Below are 17,404 nucleotides of genomic sequence, written 5' to 3'. Positions count from 1 at the left end.
GGAGTTGATTGGTGGAGACTTCCTTCACTCAAGTATTATTATTAGTCAAGTATCAACAAATAAATATCAAGACTTTTGCTGCTCAGGAAAACTTTAGAGATTTTCTTTTGAGGGACTAGAGAAGTTCTAGTGAGAGATGGTCTCTCACCAAGGATCACAGCCAACATGGCTCCTCCAGGTGTTCAGTATAGCATGTAAATACTCTTTTTAGGTTTTTCAGAAAAAGTTAGACTTTATCAAAGTCAATACCAAGTGCCTGGATTATTGTAGCTTTTAGTAACAGAAATCTTAAATATTTTCTTCTGCCACTGATTTTGTGTAATGAAACATTATTTTGAAGTCTTTATATATCTTATCCCAGATATTATGCTGATTCTGTCTGAAATGTTGTGACCTGCAGACGAGCCTTAAAAAACATGATTTATAGATTCTAAGGTAGAAGGGACCACTGTGAACATCTAGTCTGACCTCCTGAATTACACAGGCCACAGAACTTCCCCAAAATAATTCCTAGAGCAGCTCTTTTAGAAAAACATCCAATCTTGATTTAATAATTGTCAGTAATGGAGAATCCATTATTGATAAGTTGTTTAAAAGGTTAATTACTCTGTTATAAATGTATACCTTACTTCCAGTCTGATTTTGTGTAGCTTCTACTTCCAGCCATTGGATCATGTTTTACCTTTCTCTGCTAGATTGAAGAGCCCATTATTAAATAGTAGTTCCCCATATAAGTACTTATAGACCTATAATCAAGTCACCCATTAACCTAGTAAATTTGTGTCTATTCATTGTACATCAAGCTGTTAGCGTGTCTGTGGATGAAATATTTCTAGTTCAATTACAAAGTAGTTTCTCATTATTTGTGGTTTAGTCTGTAGCTTAAAAACAAGGCCCTAGGCACTCCACAGCTAGCTGGACCTAAATTCTGCTGCAAAAACATCCCCCTGCTGGTGGGGGGAGTCTTTGTTTAATTTAAAAAATGTGAATGTTATAGAATTGAATATGAACTTAAAAAATAATATCAGTATAGTATAGTTCTTGGATAGAAAATACATTTTCAGTGGGCCACAGATTTTTGTATCCTCACTACCTACCAGATGTAGGGTTTCTCCTCTGTTCTGCCAAAACCTACGGCAGTAGCACGCCTTGCTGATGTATGTGTTAAATGAACAAGTATTTTCAAGATCTCAGTGAACCTCATTGTTGAGCTACAGTGGCCATCCTTAACAACTATCAAATTTTACCTTAGATAAGTATATCATGTTACCTAGATATACACACTCAGTGTCAAGACTTAATATAGAAAATGTCTAGTGAATACTGCATACACTGTGCTAACATTATTTAGATCTGTATGCAAGTCAAAAGTTTCTAAGGGTATCGCCACTTTTTTTCCTGTTGGTTTAAAGTTAACAATTTTTATAAGGACTTTTAACAGCTGTAGGCAACTGGGGGAAAAATGTATATTCATGTTACCATAATAACACTGCCTGATTATGTGATTTTAATAGAATTTTGCTGAAATGTTAATTTTGAATTATAAATCACAATTAACCTAATAGTCATATATATATTTATGTCATCACTAGATTAGGTAAATCTTGGTGTGTTGATTAATATTCAAGATGAGGAGTCTCTCAACTATTTCAGGCAGATATCTCTGTGTGGGATAAGGAATTTTGTAAATTGAATTGATACATTCCTGACATAATTTTAAATAATAAAACAGAGCTATGTGAAGTTACATAACAAAACACAAATACAGTTGAAATTGATTGAGTGAAGCTGGATTGGATTGTTTTCTTTCAATTCCCCAGAGACTGATGCAACTTTCTTCTTTTTTAGGACCTAATGACAGCAGTATAAGAAAAAGAAAGAAAGATAATTATTTTACATACTCTTCACTTTGAACATATATGAGCAGTGTTTTATTCAATGGGTCTTTTGCTAGGTGGAATTATTTGAAGTCCCAGATTATAAAGTACAGTATATTAGACAGTTAATGGGATGCATAGTCTGAAGCAGTTGACCAAATTACATAGAGCATTTCATTAGAGCGTAGAGGCAGGGATTGGGCCTTCCATTTGTTTTGTACAGAGCTAAATGTAAAGCAAAAAGGCCCCAGTCTGGCAATGTACATAAAAACGTACTTAATTTTAAGCATGGGAATAGTCCTGTTCCTATTGATGATTAGGAAGGGACTTCCATGGAGGGCAGTTTATGTCACATCTGATGACTGGTGGGATTCTTCCTCTAACGCATCTGGCACTGACCATCATTGGATACAGGATACTGGACTGGATTGACCTCAGAACTGATCCAGTGTGGCAATTCCTATATTCCGATCTTCCAATTTTATAATTGGTTAGTGGCCTCTTAGGGAGTATGCTAAATGATAGGGCATTATTGTGCTTTGCGTCATGTATCCTGAGAAGAGATTTTGTAGAGGACTATCCATTTTGTTAACCCGGCTAAAAATGCAGTAGTTGTAAGCTTATCATAGGGTTGCCAACTTTCTAATCACACTAAAACGAACACCGCTTCTCCGCCCCCTCCCCGAAACCCTACCCCCACTCCATCCCCCTCCCTCTGTCACTCACTCTACCCCACCCTCACTCACTTTCACTCATTCCCAGCCAATGGGAGCTGTGGGGGTGGTGCCTGTGGGCGTGGGCAGTGCATAGAGCTTCCCTGATTGCTCCTCCCTGCCTCGGGACTGCAGGGACATGCCCACCGCTTCTGAGAGCCATGCAGAGCTGGACAGGATGCCTGCCTTTGCCCCGCTGCACTGCTGACTGGGACTTTTAACGGCCCGGTCAGAGGTGCTGACCGAAGCTGCCAGGGTCCCTTTTTGACTGGGTGTGCCAGTCGAAAACCAGATGCTTGGCAGCCCTAGTTCATCATTCAATTGGGGAAACGGTGGTTATCTTTTAGTGTGTTTGATCTTAAAACCATGCTTTTCTTTTCTGAACTAGGTAACATGAGTGCAGTAATTGCTAACTATTCACTGTATGTGGTATAGGGAATATTATTATTACCACATTAACATTATCCAATTACTAAAGACAAAATTAGAAAGTTTTAATTCTTTCTGCATGTGTTCCATTACTGTGCATTATAAGAAACAACTTTAGGTTAGAAGAAAGACACAATACTGGCAAAAGAAGGCTAGATGCTATCAAGAACTTCCTCTGAGATATTGATCTGGTCACAGTCAGCTGCTTAGAAATTTCTTGTTTAAATAATCTAATATATCTAAGGAGTAGTACAACAACTGAATCAGTCCATTCAAATGCCGCAAAAATCAACAAAAAAAAAATAGCCCCGATGATTCTCTCTGATCTGCCCTAGTGTGGGGTTAGAGCTTTGCACAGCATAAGGATTAATTCTGCTGTATTGGTAAGAATGATAAACACATAGGGCCATGTCCTCAGCTGGTGTAAACTACATTGACTTCAGTACTGACGGTAAATCAGGAGGAGTCAATAGATGACAAGTTGTGGGGAGATTTTCAATGGCACAAAGAATAGTTAGGCTTCCCATTGAAAGTCAGTGGTAGTTTGGTGCTGATCTACCTTTTGGGCCCAAGCAAATTTCCTCCAGAAGTGATGTTGCTTATAATAATTTTTCAAATATATAATATTGGGTGGAAATTTCATGTGAACAGGTGTTTGGGAAGGAATTCTGACAATGTTGCTTCCGTTTGAAAATGACTTGAGATAATTACCATTCTCATAATTTTTTGACACTTCCAGAAAACTCTTACAAACATTTGAAATTCTCAGAAATATGTTTGTGAGAGTTCCATTCGAAAAATAGACAAAGATTTGGGAGTGGAGTGGTATCCTTATTATGAGGCTTAGAAGATCAGAACTAGTGTTTCAGTGTGGAGATCTTGGGCTTTGAAGAAATGAAATTTAGATGGGGGCAGAGGAAATTGTGTATCTAATGGCAGGCAAAAATTAAATAGATTGGAGCTTTGGGGTGGGTAAAAGAAAGCAAATGTCTAAAAGATGGTATTCGTATGTGAGGGGCTCAGATGCTGTCAGTGTTGTAAAAGTAAGAGTGTGTTGTAAAAGCTTAACCAGATAAGAAAGATTAAATAGGTAAAGAGTAAGATGTGAAAAGAGTGATTTCATGACCAAACATACAGTGGAAAAAGTAAAGATATGGAACAGTTAGATACACTATGATTTTTCTCTAATTCCCTTTATAAAGGGCAGTTTGGGAGGAAAAACACTTAAATGTAACATGCATACTGTTTTATTGCTTTTTTGTCAGTGCATTCTGTAAAAATAATAAAATTGTTCATAGCTTAGAGATAACAAGTGCCTGAGTATGCACAAGGCTTGTCTCTTAATATCACCCCCAGCATACATTTATTACATCCCTCCGCATTTCATCTTTGGAGTTTTAATTACTGACTTTATCAGTGATTTAAATTTAGCAGATTGCTAGGATTCATAGGCTAAACATACCAGAATAAAGTTATAACTTTCTCACCCTAAGCCACCGATCACCTTACAGACTTTTAGCTATGCTTCAGATAGAGAAAAAAACAACTTTATTGCGCAATGTTAAGTTGTGCCGCATTTCAGTTTTGTTTAATATATTTCAAGAGATGCTGTCAGACACCAGGTGCAGGAAATGAGTTTAAAATGTAAGGAGGATTAATGTTTTAGTAAAGGGGTCAGACTGAGCCATGTCTACCATGAGTAAAAGACTCTCATGTAAGCTGTTTTCTGATACTTACAAAGATCCCCTCTTCTGTCTGCAAATTTAAATAAAATCACTTGTGGTTGTTAGGACAATTGTATGCTGAAGTTCACTTCGGTGCACTCAAGTAGTTACCCTTATATGTATTTGGGGGCCATGTCTTTGGCCTTGCTTTGGTGGAAGAAAGGAGCAGTAAAGCACACTAACAGATTAGCTGAAGATTCTCCAGATGTGGGGCAATCCCCTAGTGACAAGAAGATAACACAGCTGATCCCATCCTCCCACTTTCTGGCATAGGGGGAAAGCCAGGGGGCATGATTCTGAGTAGCCCTGGGGACTGAGGCAGCACAAAGAAGGTTCAGTATAATGTTATTAAACATCCAAAACTTTATTTCAAAACCAGTTTTCTTTAAACAAGGTAAATTCCTGGACCATATGCTATTAAATAAGGATTCCACATCCCTGAGCTGCCACCTATATCTGAAATGTTTAAAAAGCTGTTTTTGAGTTATGAATGCAAAAAAGATTCTGAAAAATGTCTTAAATGAAAATATTTTTCATACCTATTCAGACGACTTATAATTAGCCAAAGCTGATTTTTATGGCACCTTCCCAGATTCACACAGACAAACAAAAGCTGCTGCTGAGCCTGGGAAGAATATGAGAAATTTCAACCTAAAAAGAAATTTTTGAGAAATTTTATAACCAGTTTTTTTCCCACTTGCTCAGTGTGACTATATATGTATTTTTTCAAAGGCAAGTGACTATCTTTATGAGGGGAAGTGCTAGGTGAGTTAGGCTTTTGATAAAATTTCCAAAAGCATTTAAGTGACTTATGTGCTTAAGTTTCATTGACTTTCAGTGGGACTTAGGCACTTTTGAAAATTTTATCCTTTGTGCCTAGCATGGGAAAGTTTGTGACTATTTTCCAATATTGATTAGAAACTTGGGCTGTCGATTAATTTCAGTTAATGTATGTGATTAATGCAAAACAAATTAACCAGATTAAAAAAAGTCATGATTAATCGTGGTTTTAATTGCACTGTTAAACAATAATAGAATACCAATTTAAATGTATTATGAATATTTATGGATGTTTTTCTACATTTTAAAATATATTGATTTCAATTATAACACAGAATACAAAGTGTACAAATGCTCACTTTATACACCTCTTCCCCGATATAACGTGAATTCGGATATAACAGGGTAAAGCATTTCCCTTCCTCCCCCCTCGCTCCTAGGCTTGTGCAAGCCTGGGAGGGAGAGGGGAGAAGTGGAGTGGCGGCACGCTCAGGGGAGGAGGCAGAGCGGAGGTGAGCTGGGGTCGGGGGCAGGGGCGCGGGGTGGGCTGCAGCAACTGGGGGAGGTGGGCGCAGAGGAACCACTTCCTGCCCCAACTCATCTCCACCTCCTCCCCCAAGCGCTCCGCTGCTCCACTTCTCCTCTCTCCCAGGCTTGCCGCGCCAAACAACTGATTCGCAGCAAGCCTTGGAGGGAGAGAGGGAGGGGGAGAAGCGGAGCAGCGGCGGTACGCTCAGGGGAGGAGGCTGAGGCGGAGTAGAGGTGAGCTGGGGCTGGGGGGGTGGCTTGGGCATGGGGAGGGCCACAGCAAGTAACCGGGGGTGGGGGGGGGCACGCAGAGCAACTGCTATCCGCCCCAGCTCACCTCTGCTCCGCCTCTTCCCCTGAGCGCACCGCCGCTCCGCATTCCCCCCCCCTCCCTCCCAGGGTTGCCACGCCAAACAGCTGATTTGAGGCAAGCCCTGGAGGGAGAGAAGTGGAGCAGCGGCAGCGCACTCAGGGGAGGAGGCGGAGTGGAGGTGAGCTGGGGCGGGGCGGGGAGCTGCTTGTGGGTGCTCTGCACCCACCAATTTTTCTCTGTGGGCGCTCCAGCCCCGGAGCACCCATGAGTCAGCACCTATGGTGGCAGCGTGTCTGGCTCTGACACGCTGCTCTGAGCGGCATGTTAAGGGGGCCGGGCCAGGGCTGGGGCGTTGGACAAGGGGCAGAGGGTCTCTGGGGGCGGTCAGGGGACAGGGAACAGGGAGGGTTGGATGGGTCGGGGGTTCTGAGGGGTCAGTCAGGGGGCAGGGAGTAGGTGGGGGTCAGAGAGGGGGCGGGGCCAGGCTGTTTGGGGAGGCACAGCGTTCCCTATCTGGCCCTCCATAGCAAGTTCGATATAACGTGGTTTCACATATAATACGGTAAGATTTTTTGGCTCCTGAGGACCGCGTTATATCGGGGTAGAGGTGTATTATTATTTTTTATTACAAATATTTGCACTGTAAAAAGGATAAACAAAAGAAACAGTGTTTTTCAATTCACCTCATACAAGTCTACTCAGTCCTACTTCTTGTTCAGGCAGTTGATAAGACAAACAAGTTTGCTTACATTTAGAGGAAATAATCCTGCCGCTTCTTCTTTACAATGTCACCTGAAAGTCAGAACAGACATTCACATGGCAGTGTTGTAGCCAGTACTGCAAGCTATTTATGTGTCAGGTATGCCCCTTCATGCTTCAATATGTAGGCTCTTAAGTTTTACATTCTTTTGTTTTTGAGTACAGTTATGCAAAAAAAAATTACATTTGTAAGTTGCACTTTCACGATAAAGAAATTGCACTACAGTATTTGTATGAGGTGAATTGAAAAATACTATTTCTTTTGTTTTATCTTTTGTACAGTGCAAATATTTGTTATAAAAATAATATAAAGCAAGTAATGTACACTTTGTATTCTGTGTTGTAATTGAAATCAATATATTTGAAAATGTAGGAAAACATCCAAATATGTATATAATACATTTAAATTGGTATTATATTATTATTAAAAAGCGCAATTAAAACTGCGACTAATCACAGCTATTTTTTAATCTCATGATTAATTGTGATTATTTTTGTAATTTTTTGCAGCCCTATTAGAAACTCTTAACAATAATGGTTTAAAATGAAAGTGAAATCTTAATTTCAACTGTAATAGCATTATAATTATAATATCTTCAATGATCTTGCAGTGGCATTGACCCTCCCACCCCTCAACAATTATGTTTCCTAATCATAGAATTGGATAAGGATATTTTGAATTTCCTGTTGATCCACTCCATTTAGAAGGTTAAGAACAAAAGGTTTGGTACGGAATGCAGCATCAGAGAACAGGCCTGTTTCAAAAATGTTATGTTATATATGTATTTGGTACGGAGACGAATCTTTCTGCATATGAAACTTTTATTCTATAACAATTTCAAAGACCAGTAAAAAGTAGCATTTAGAGCATAATCTTTTTAGTGCTAGAAAGATTGTGATTAAAAAAAGTCTCTGTTTTGCTGTGCCAAAATGGGATCATACTTTTTAAAAAAAATCTATGTAGTTATTGTGATGTAATCTATTTATGTGGCCCTTATTACCCTAGTATCTGACCTTTTCATAAATCTGCTTTTAATATAGAACTATAAAGGCTCTTATATTGGATATAACAAATAGGTGATGTATTACCTTACAGGTTTTGTTTTGCCAACATCTGGGGGCATGTGTCTTAAAAATATGGGTTATTTAGGCCTCTGCTGCTTTGCAGGTTAGTTATAAATTCAGGGCAACAGTGTCCTATTACCAGTTAACAGCTCAGGTCATCCCAAGTAGACAATTCATCCTCCTACTTTCTTGTAACCTGTAAAACTGCACTTTTACTTGGCTCCCTCTCTCCTCCCATTAGCCATTTATGCCAGATTATAAGAATGATTATTTAATGGGGCACCTACATCTAAAGGCTTCTGTGTGTCTAACAAAATCTCACTAAAACATCAGGCAGCCAATTCTAATGAGATCAAGTGGGCTCTAGGGATCCAATTTATCCATCCCAGTGGTTTCTGCAAGAAGCCAGTTGGTGTTGCAGTGAAGCTATAGTGCTGAAATAAGATTTGAGTAAGGAAGCACACTGGTAAAAGGCTAGGCATCATATTGTAGTTAGAGAGGTCAATATGTAATGAGTTGTCTTTAAACAGATTAAAATTACTTGTGTGGTGTCAATTAAGCTGGTAAAAAACTATGTCGAGAGTGAGATGCTTGGGAGTCTGAAAAGAAAGTGGCAGTTTGTGGAGAGAAGATGGATGGTGGGGAATGGTTATGGAGAGATTGTTTCTGGGACTAGATGCATGGCTGCTTCTGTCTTGATGGAAAAAGACCACTAATGAAACGAACACAGGAAGAAGTAAAGTGCACAGGGGGGACATGTTGGGCTTCAGCTGCAATAGAACCAAGAGGGTGGTTCTGTGTGTCTGCATGAGGAGTTATGGGGAGGATTTGAAAAGCCCCCATATAAGGCTTGTCCATGCTGCACATTGCAGAGGCCAGCTGTCTGGGGGCTCCCCAGAGGCCCCTATGTAGCAGGGTTTTAGAGAGGCATGGCAGAGGAGTAGCAGGCATGGGTCAGGTGGATCTGCAGCTCTGCTTCTCCACTGTCCTCGCTGAGCAGGATGAGGAGCTGGCAGCAGAGATCCTCCACTGCATGATTTGGATCTCTTTCCTTTCCAAACTCCATACAATCTCCCTATGTCACACCCAGCTGCTGAGACTTGGATGGCAGGGAAAGAGACAGGATTTAAGCCCAATATAGGTGTGAGATGAGGAGGACAAATATCAAACAGGGAGAAGAGAACTCACTGATTTGGTGCTGTCATGCTGCAGGATCTCTGCCAGAGCATGTGCTACCACTTTCAATAGCATATAATGTGGTAATAGCCTTCAGGTCACTGAATTCTGAATGAAAGGCTGTGGGATTCTGATTTAGTCACTAAATTAGTTTAAGATCTGCAAACAATCAGGTTTTTTCACATTTAGAAATATCCAGAGAGTACGCAGTTACATATCTTCGCAGTGTGGATGATGGTAAATCCAAAAGTCATCACTTTGTTTAAGGTCTGCTGGGCAAGGTAGGTTAAAATTAATAATTCCATGTCTTTTCCTTTCTGACCTCATTCCACTTCCTGTTTTTGAATTCCATCACTGCAGCATGAACACTTTTGTGTATTGGATTTTTAAATGGACATTAAGGCACTCAGTCACCCAGTCCGGCAAGAGTTTTTGCTTCATTCAAAATATTTTTAAATGCCTTTTACAATATTGTACTGTAGCACTAATTCAAATTGAAAAGTCTACTGCAGTGCAAAAATGCTTCAAAATTTGCTGCAAAACATCAATTTTTCTTCTGTTCGCATGGTTAGTAACTGTTTTCAACTATATAGGAAGTTTTGTTGTGGGCAAGCCACCTGGCAGGACACACCCTTAGTCACCATCTGAAAGCTGAGCCAATTGGATCTCAGCAAGGAGGAAGCTATAAATATGGGAAACTGGAGACAGCCTGGAGAACTCAGTAGCTGAATCATGTTTGCTGTTGTCCACTGTGAGGTGTGTGTCTTCAGAGACTTTACTAATACTTTTGGATCCAGAGATGATGTGCTCCCTATCTCACTGGCCGCCAAAGAAAGGCACTGGAAGTTACCTCTGGTTGTGAGAGTTTGACTGGAAGAGTTGAAGGAGTCCATGGAACTGCCATCTTGTGCTAGCTGTAAGAAGCTCTAGGGACATATATATCTTTTGAATTGCAAGAAGGGCTGAGGACTTCCCTCGCGAGAGAGTTGGAGGGAAGTGTGTCCACACATGTACATACATAAAACGGCCATACTGGGTTAGACCAAAGGTCTATCTAGCCCAGTATCCGATCATCTGACAGTGGCCAATGCCAGGTGCCCCAGAGGGAATGAACAGAACAAGTAATCATCAAGTGGTCCATCCCCTGTCACCCATTCCCAGCTTCTGGCAGTCAGAGGTTAGGGACACCACGCAAGATACATATTTTCTCAATATTTTATAATAGCAACAAATGTGGAAGTTTGGGGGAGAAACACCTAAGGGCTGTCACATAATTGTTGTTTATGAGAAATATTTACAGACATTTCAACTAATACTTGTAGATTGTTTATACTTAGGTTTGGCAGAATTCAATTTTTCTACAATTAATATAGATTTTTATTTTAAATTTTTTTTTATTTTGTTTTTACAGTTGCTGGAAACTAAGCAGCTAAGGGGGGTGGCGGGGAGGAAAGGGTTGGGGCTAGGGTTAAGACAGCAGTGTGAGGTGGGCTTCAGGAATCTCACAGCACTGACAGTGGAGCCCAAGGCACCATGGCACAAGGTGCAGGGAAGGCTGTGATCCTGGCCAGGACTGCAAGAAGGAGGTCGAGGTATTGCTGAACAGTTCCTGCCTGGGCGTGACTCCTACACTCATGGCTGGTGAGTGAGTGAATGAGCAGGGTTGTGACAGCAGAGGTGCAGAGGGCTTCCTGAATATCCGCGGTGCTGGTGACACCCTATTCCTGCAGGCACAAGGTGTGGGGAAAGGTCTGGTCTTTGCAGGACAGAGAAATGATCTCTGGCCAGGGCAGCAAGAAAGAGGAGGATGAGCCCCTGGCCGGGTGGGAAGCCACTCTGTTGCTGAATGGCTCCGTCCTCAAACAGTTCTCTTGGTTTCATCTCTAATTACATTTTCTAGCATTTTTACATAAGGATGCAAACTATTGGGGCATTCAAATTTCTTGACAACTTCAAATTCCTACTGCACTTCCCTAAAATAAAAATGTATTTCTGTTTGATCTTTCAATCCTTGGCTAATGATGACCTCTAGCACCCTATCATACTTCAGCAAATCCTAGAAAATTAAATAATATAGCAAACCTAATTCCTCCCTAAAATAGATTATCATAACATTGTGATAAATAAAATGGGGGGATGGGGAATAGCTCCCTTTCATGGACATCCATCCAGCCAGTAGCTATAAAATCCCCCTTAGTAGCTGTTCTCTAATTGCTCTATCTGTAAAGGGTTAAAAAGTCTCACTGCTATGCACAGGTAAAAGGTAGTGAGTGGGCATCTGGCCAAAAGAGCCAATGGGAAGGCTAGAACTTTTTAAAATTGAAAAAAAGTCTCCCTTTTGTCTGTCTGTCTGTTGTTCTCCCGGAGAGGGGCAGATAGGGCAACAGCTATGCTGTAAGAATTTTGGGCCAGGTATGAAAAAATCATCAGTATCATACCTAGAAACTACTTATTTAAAAACCCCAGATAAGTAAGTAGATCAAGAAATGTCTAGGAAGACACGATTAGGTTTATCCCTTTTATTTCGTTATGGCTTGTGGATTCCTCTGTGCTAACCCCAAGTGCTTTTGTTTTGCTTGCAACCTTTAAGATGGACCTCAAGAAAGCTATTCTTGGTGCTTAATCCTTGTAGTTGCACTTTTAAAATCTAGCAATAGCCTGAGTTCTCAGATGTATTTTCTTCCTTTTTTTTAATTAATAAAATTTACCTTTTTTAATAACAGAATTGGATTTTTATGTGTTAAGAGATTTGTGCACGTTGTTTAATTAGCTGGTGGCAACAGCTGATTTCTTTTTTTTTCTTTCTCAGCTCTTCCCCAGAATGGAGGGGGGTGAAAGGGCTTTAGGTATCCCACAGGAAGGAATTCCCAAGTGTGCCTTCCTGGGCTCTCAAAGGGTTCTGCACTTGGGTGGTGGCAGCATCTATCAATCCAAGGTCAGAGAGAATCTGTGACCTTGGGAGTTTAATCCAAGCTTGGAGTAGCCAGTATTAATTTTTAGAATCCTTGTAGGCTCCCACCTTCTGCACTTGAAGTACCAAAGTGCATTTCTGTTTGCTCTTTCAGTCCTTGGCTAATGATGACCTATAGCACCCGATCATAGTTCAGCAAATCCTAGAACATTAAATAATATAGCAAACCTATTTCCTCCCTAAAATAGATGATCAGAACATACATAATATAATATATGTAGTTAAGTAGCTTCTGTTCTAACTAGACCTGGCTGAAAATTTTCTGCCAGAACTTTTTTTTTGGTTGGAAAATGGTTATTTGACTGAATCAAAAGTTTCAAGAGAAACCAGGCAGGCAAGCTGATTGCCTGCTTTCCCTGACTCCCTTGTCTGCTTGGGAGACTGGAGAGCTGGACAGCCTGCCTGCTCACCCTTCAGGCAAATAGCTGATAAGCCAAAAAAATCCATTTTGGTTCTCCCCTAATAGAATTTTATCTCTTTTCTTTCTGTGAAAAATGTTGAGGTTTTTTTTTTTTTTCATTTCAATTCAGATTTTTATTTTTTTCCCCAAAATCTCAACTTTTTTCATGGAATGGAAAATGCTGTTCCCACATATATCTAGTTGTAAGCCTCCAAAGTATGATGACTTCCATAGATCTGTACAATATAACAACCATCACCAAAGACTTGCTTCTCTTAATTTTAGTTTTAAAATAACTAAAGTTCTTTTCACAGATAATGGTGAGAAAGCTATCATGTCAGCTGTATTATTATTTGTTTTGGGTTCTGTGTTAGGTATGTATTAAGAGATGGGCAGGTTCGGTTGTGAGGCAGAGCATGTCAATGACTCCCTACTTCAACATACTTAAACTAGACCCAAGTTCTGTGACACTGCTGTATTTCCTAAGATATTCTACATAAATTATTGTCCCTTCAAAGTACAGAGCTCGGCATTTTGGGGCCAGCAATACAAGGGGCATATGTTTCAAATTATTCTCCTATGCATGTTAGGCAGATTAACTGTGATGGTGAAAATTAATAGGGACTTGAGTCATGCTAGGTATCCTGACTGTAGCGATATTTAATACATATATTTTTCTTTATTACCACCATAAACTTTATGCCTGTAGCTAGAAATGTGCCTCCTCACTCATCATGTCAACACTGTGGAGAACTTTTTGCAGAGAATGTGAAGGTGACGTTGTAACCACTGTATAAGTATTTAGCTTCTGATTGATAGGCCACCAATTGAGGCACTGAAATTTGAGTTTATCCCATAAAGTTGAAACTAATTCAGTCCCTGATTGCATTTAAATCTGCATATCGTGGGTTAACAGCATTGGGCAAGTAGCTAGATGAAGCCAAGTAATTGTAACTGTATGTCGCTTAGTGTATAGGGATTTTTGTGGTGGGAGACAGGGAATTTATATAGAGGATACAATTTACCAAAGAATGACTTCTTTACTTCTATGGACTAGCTCAACTACAGTATATACCTAGCTGACTTTTTGGACCATACTTCTATAGATTTTGTCCTCTTATAACATAAGTATGGATGCCCAGACAAGGTAAAGAACTGGATGTTAATGAAAGAGATGTATTCCATGGTGAATCAACTGCTTTGTAGTTTCTGACAGTAAGTGTACATTACTTTCAGTTGAAAAATAAAGTAATATTCGTGCAATGATCATTTTATTATCCAAGGTGTAATTTATAAAGGAGATTGTTTACGTACCTCATGTAGGTATATCGTGGCTCACAAGCCTAACAATAAAAATATGAGAGATGTTTGAAGTTCTTTTAGCAAAGCAAAGTAGAAATAAAACTCCAGAAAATTCTCAGCGTATTTTTCCCCTTCTGCATTAGAATAATATCCTTTTAAGATTGGTCTGCACATTTTATTTAAAAAGCTTCCAGAACTTCAGTGCTATTATCTTAGTGCTCCAAATAAAGAGGTTAAGGAGTCTGTGAACACACTGGTATTTTAAACAATAGTTGGTTCAATTAAGCCATTGCATATATGGGTGCAGCTCCATTGATTCAACTGGAGTTGTGTCCACTTACATCCAGGGCTGAATTTGGCCTGAAATTCACTGATAATCAGAAAAGTAACTGTGTGAAGGCAGCAGATTGCCTCTCTGTATTCTACAACCTCTCTGTTTACCCCTTAGTAACAAAAACACATTTATGCTCTACTTTTTTACTCCTGCTTGTTCTATAGAAATCAATGCAGATTTAGGAGGGGGAGCAGGATTCCATTTTGGCTCATTCATCATCAAGAGAATTAACTAAATTCCAATAACATAATCTTCATCTTGATATGTGTAGCCTTCAGCTCAGTTGTGCAATAACTATGTCTCTAGTGGTCACCATTCAATTACTGCAGCATTTTGAAACTGTTATCCATGGCATTCAATATTAGGGTGACCAGATGAAATGGACAAAATATTGGGACACCTAGGGGAAGCAAAAAAATAAGAATAAAAAAAAACCGGCCGGAGCAGCAAGCTGCAATATCGGGACAAATGGCATCCTGACCGTGCATCGGTTGGGACGCGGGACAAAGAACTAAAAATTGGAACAGTCCCGATTTTATTGGGACCCTATTCAATATTCTACTACATACTAAGTACATTATAAATTCAAGAAAGGGGCAAATGCCAAGATAAAGTGAATTTTACCTGTCAATGGTAATTGTCAAATTTTTTATGGCAGTCATTTTATAATATTCCTGAATTGGGTTAGGACTATTGCTGATGATGCACAAGCCATAAAAACATAGTATAATTCTCAGATCACCAATTGAGTTTTCAGGGCTGAGAGTTAGAGAAAATATTGTTCTACTTGTAAACTGAATAGATTTGTTGTGGGGTCATTGAAAGACAATAATCTTGGAACTGTGCAATACAGTTTTTACAGAATCCCCATTCTGAGTGGAATTATGCTTCATTCTTCTGTTGCAGAGCGTGAAGTACTTGTTAACTGGAACTGCCAGAGCCTGTTCAGCATGGCACCTTGCTTTGCTGGTGATGTCACATGCAGCACTGACTATAATTGGAGAATTGAACCTGTCTGTGGGGGCAAGGTATGTTCCATTCTTTTCCAGCAGTTCATGGTTTGCTAAGGTTCTTCATATTCATTTTTCTACTCAATAAGAAATAAGAGTAAAATATGAATTTTACTTTGGTCATAACAGTAGATATCTTACAGCTATAGGCAAGCTCCATTCTCCATTGCTACTCCGTGGTACGTATGACACTGCCAGCAGAGTGTATGCTGGAGTGTCACCACGGAGTTACAGCTGAGGGGACAATTCATGGACCACAACAGACATTAAAAATGGAAAAGGTATGTCTAAAATGCTGCCCTGACTTCCAAGCTGTCAGGATGCTTGGGCCTTCAGGCACCTGGTTCTCCACTCTGCTACATCAGTTTTACAAGGTTGTAACTCAACCGTGTAACAGAAGGGAGAATTGGGGCCGAATGAGAGGATTGTTTCCTTTGGAGAGAAAAATAGGTGGCTGTAACCCCTGTGATTCGTACATCTTAAAACATGTTTAGCTTCTGGTAGTTTTATACATTACGTAGCTGCAGAAATATCACATTAAAAGTTACCAGCATGGTGCACCCATTCGTGGTTACAGTGTAAAACACACTTTATAATTTTAAGGATTCAGCGCCGTCAAGTTGTGCATACGATTAGTTTATGGAAACACACATTACTGGTGTTATCTTTGTCTCCCCTCCCCATTTCCATCCTATTGTTTCATTTGTTGAGTCTTGGCTTTGTTGTGAATCTGTAAGCTGTTTTGGGCAGGAAATGTGCTTCCTATTTATTTGTATAGCACGTACCATAATGGATTCTCAATCCTATTGGTTGCTACCAACACATGATATAACGAGCAGGCAGGTGCTGGGGAGAATGAAGGAGGTTATAAAATGAGAGCTTGTGAAACTGGGGGTAGAGGGCGGGGACATGGTGTTACATGGTGAGAGAGCCAAGTGTAGGAGGAGAATTCAGTTCTAGGGTTATGGGGGAACATAAGAGAATATGACAGTATAGGGGTTCAATGTTGGGGTGTATATATGCATTTTGGATGTGATTCCCACATTTTGATAGATCAGTTCCCTATTTCATCTTGATACTTCACTGAGTACAATGGCTTCCTCTGGCACACAGCTTCATGATTCCATTGGCTATAGATTTTATATTGTGCTGAAGTTTTCCAGGTGTTTTAATTATTCTCGCATTTGGTCATCCCTGTCCTTACGTGCATTCATAAGCGCTTGATTATATCTATTTAATTCTGACTTGGAACTGCCTCTATAATCCATTTTTGTGTGTTCAGAAGTAGTACATATGTTCTTTGATCTGTAAACGTCACAGCTAGTGTTGTTTCCTCATAGAATTTTTTCCAAGGATGTGGTTTTGGGTCACCAATTGTATTCAATTTTATTTGCTTGTATGGTGCCACAAGACATAAGGGTCAAAATAGTGTATTGAATAGAGATGCTGCCTATAGATAATAGTACAGTTTGCCATTTTCTTGTCTATTGATAAATTAGGTTTTAGTATCTATTGCAAGGGACTATGTTTGCTTGAACAGGAACTGCTCCATTAAGAATTTTGGCAGCACGCAAGCCAAGGAATCTAGGGCCAAATTCAAAGGTGACATAAATGGTGCTGAAAGTGACTTGTTGGAAAATGGGTGTAAATGAGAAACTGCAGGCCAAGCACAGAAGATTGGTGTTGTATTAAGTCAGGCAACCAACAGGAAGGTATAAGTAAATAGGGGGCCTATTTGATCTTAATTTGCTGTTGGTTGCTTTTTCCATTTTCTGCCGCCTTGGGGTGTAAGTCACACCCACTTTATTACATGTACCTAACGCCCACAATGTCATTACTTCTGAATTTTGTCACCCAGAGAATAGTTCCGCCATCCACTATTTCATGCAAAGGAATTTATTAATTATTGAGTGCTGCATTTTTGTTAACGAAGCCACATGAGAGCCCGTCCTCACTGTGCATGATTGCAAGGAAAAATGTTACATTTAGGGTCTAACATGTGGAACTCATTTGACTGCCTCTG

The 17,404-nt window shown here is 39.9% G+C and overlaps 1 protein-coding gene across 6 annotated transcripts in view; it reads left to right on the top strand.

The window, feature by feature from the left end:
* LOC144930964 (uncharacterized) overlaps positions 1 to 17,404 on the top strand; it is a 323,387-nt gene that overhangs the window by 56,549 nt on the left and 249,434 nt on the right. For 5 of the 6 annotated variants that reach the window (XR_013636475.1, XR_013636474.1, XM_078854778.1 and 2 more), the window contains exon 4: positions 15,278 to 15,399. The exons of the other annotated variant lie outside the window; for it this stretch is intronic. Coding sequence is in view for 3 of the 5 variants with exons in the window: in XM_078854778.1 (XP_078710904.1) it covers positions 15,278 to 15,399 (122 nt within the window). In the remaining 2 variants the exon portion in view is untranslated. The remainder of the gene's footprint in view (positions 1 to 15,277; positions 15,400 to 17,404) is intronic. 6 annotated transcript variants of the gene reach the window in all.

Source organism: Lepidochelys kempii, chromosome 1, assembly GCF_965140285.1.
Source record: "Lepidochelys kempii isolate rLepKem1 chromosome 1, rLepKem1.hap1, whole genome shotgun sequence".
Taxonomy (NCBI): domain Eukaryota; kingdom Metazoa; phylum Chordata; order Testudines; family Cheloniidae; genus Lepidochelys; species Lepidochelys kempii.
Note: the sequence above shows the minus strand (reverse complement) of the source record. Positions and strands in the feature narration are given on the sequence as shown.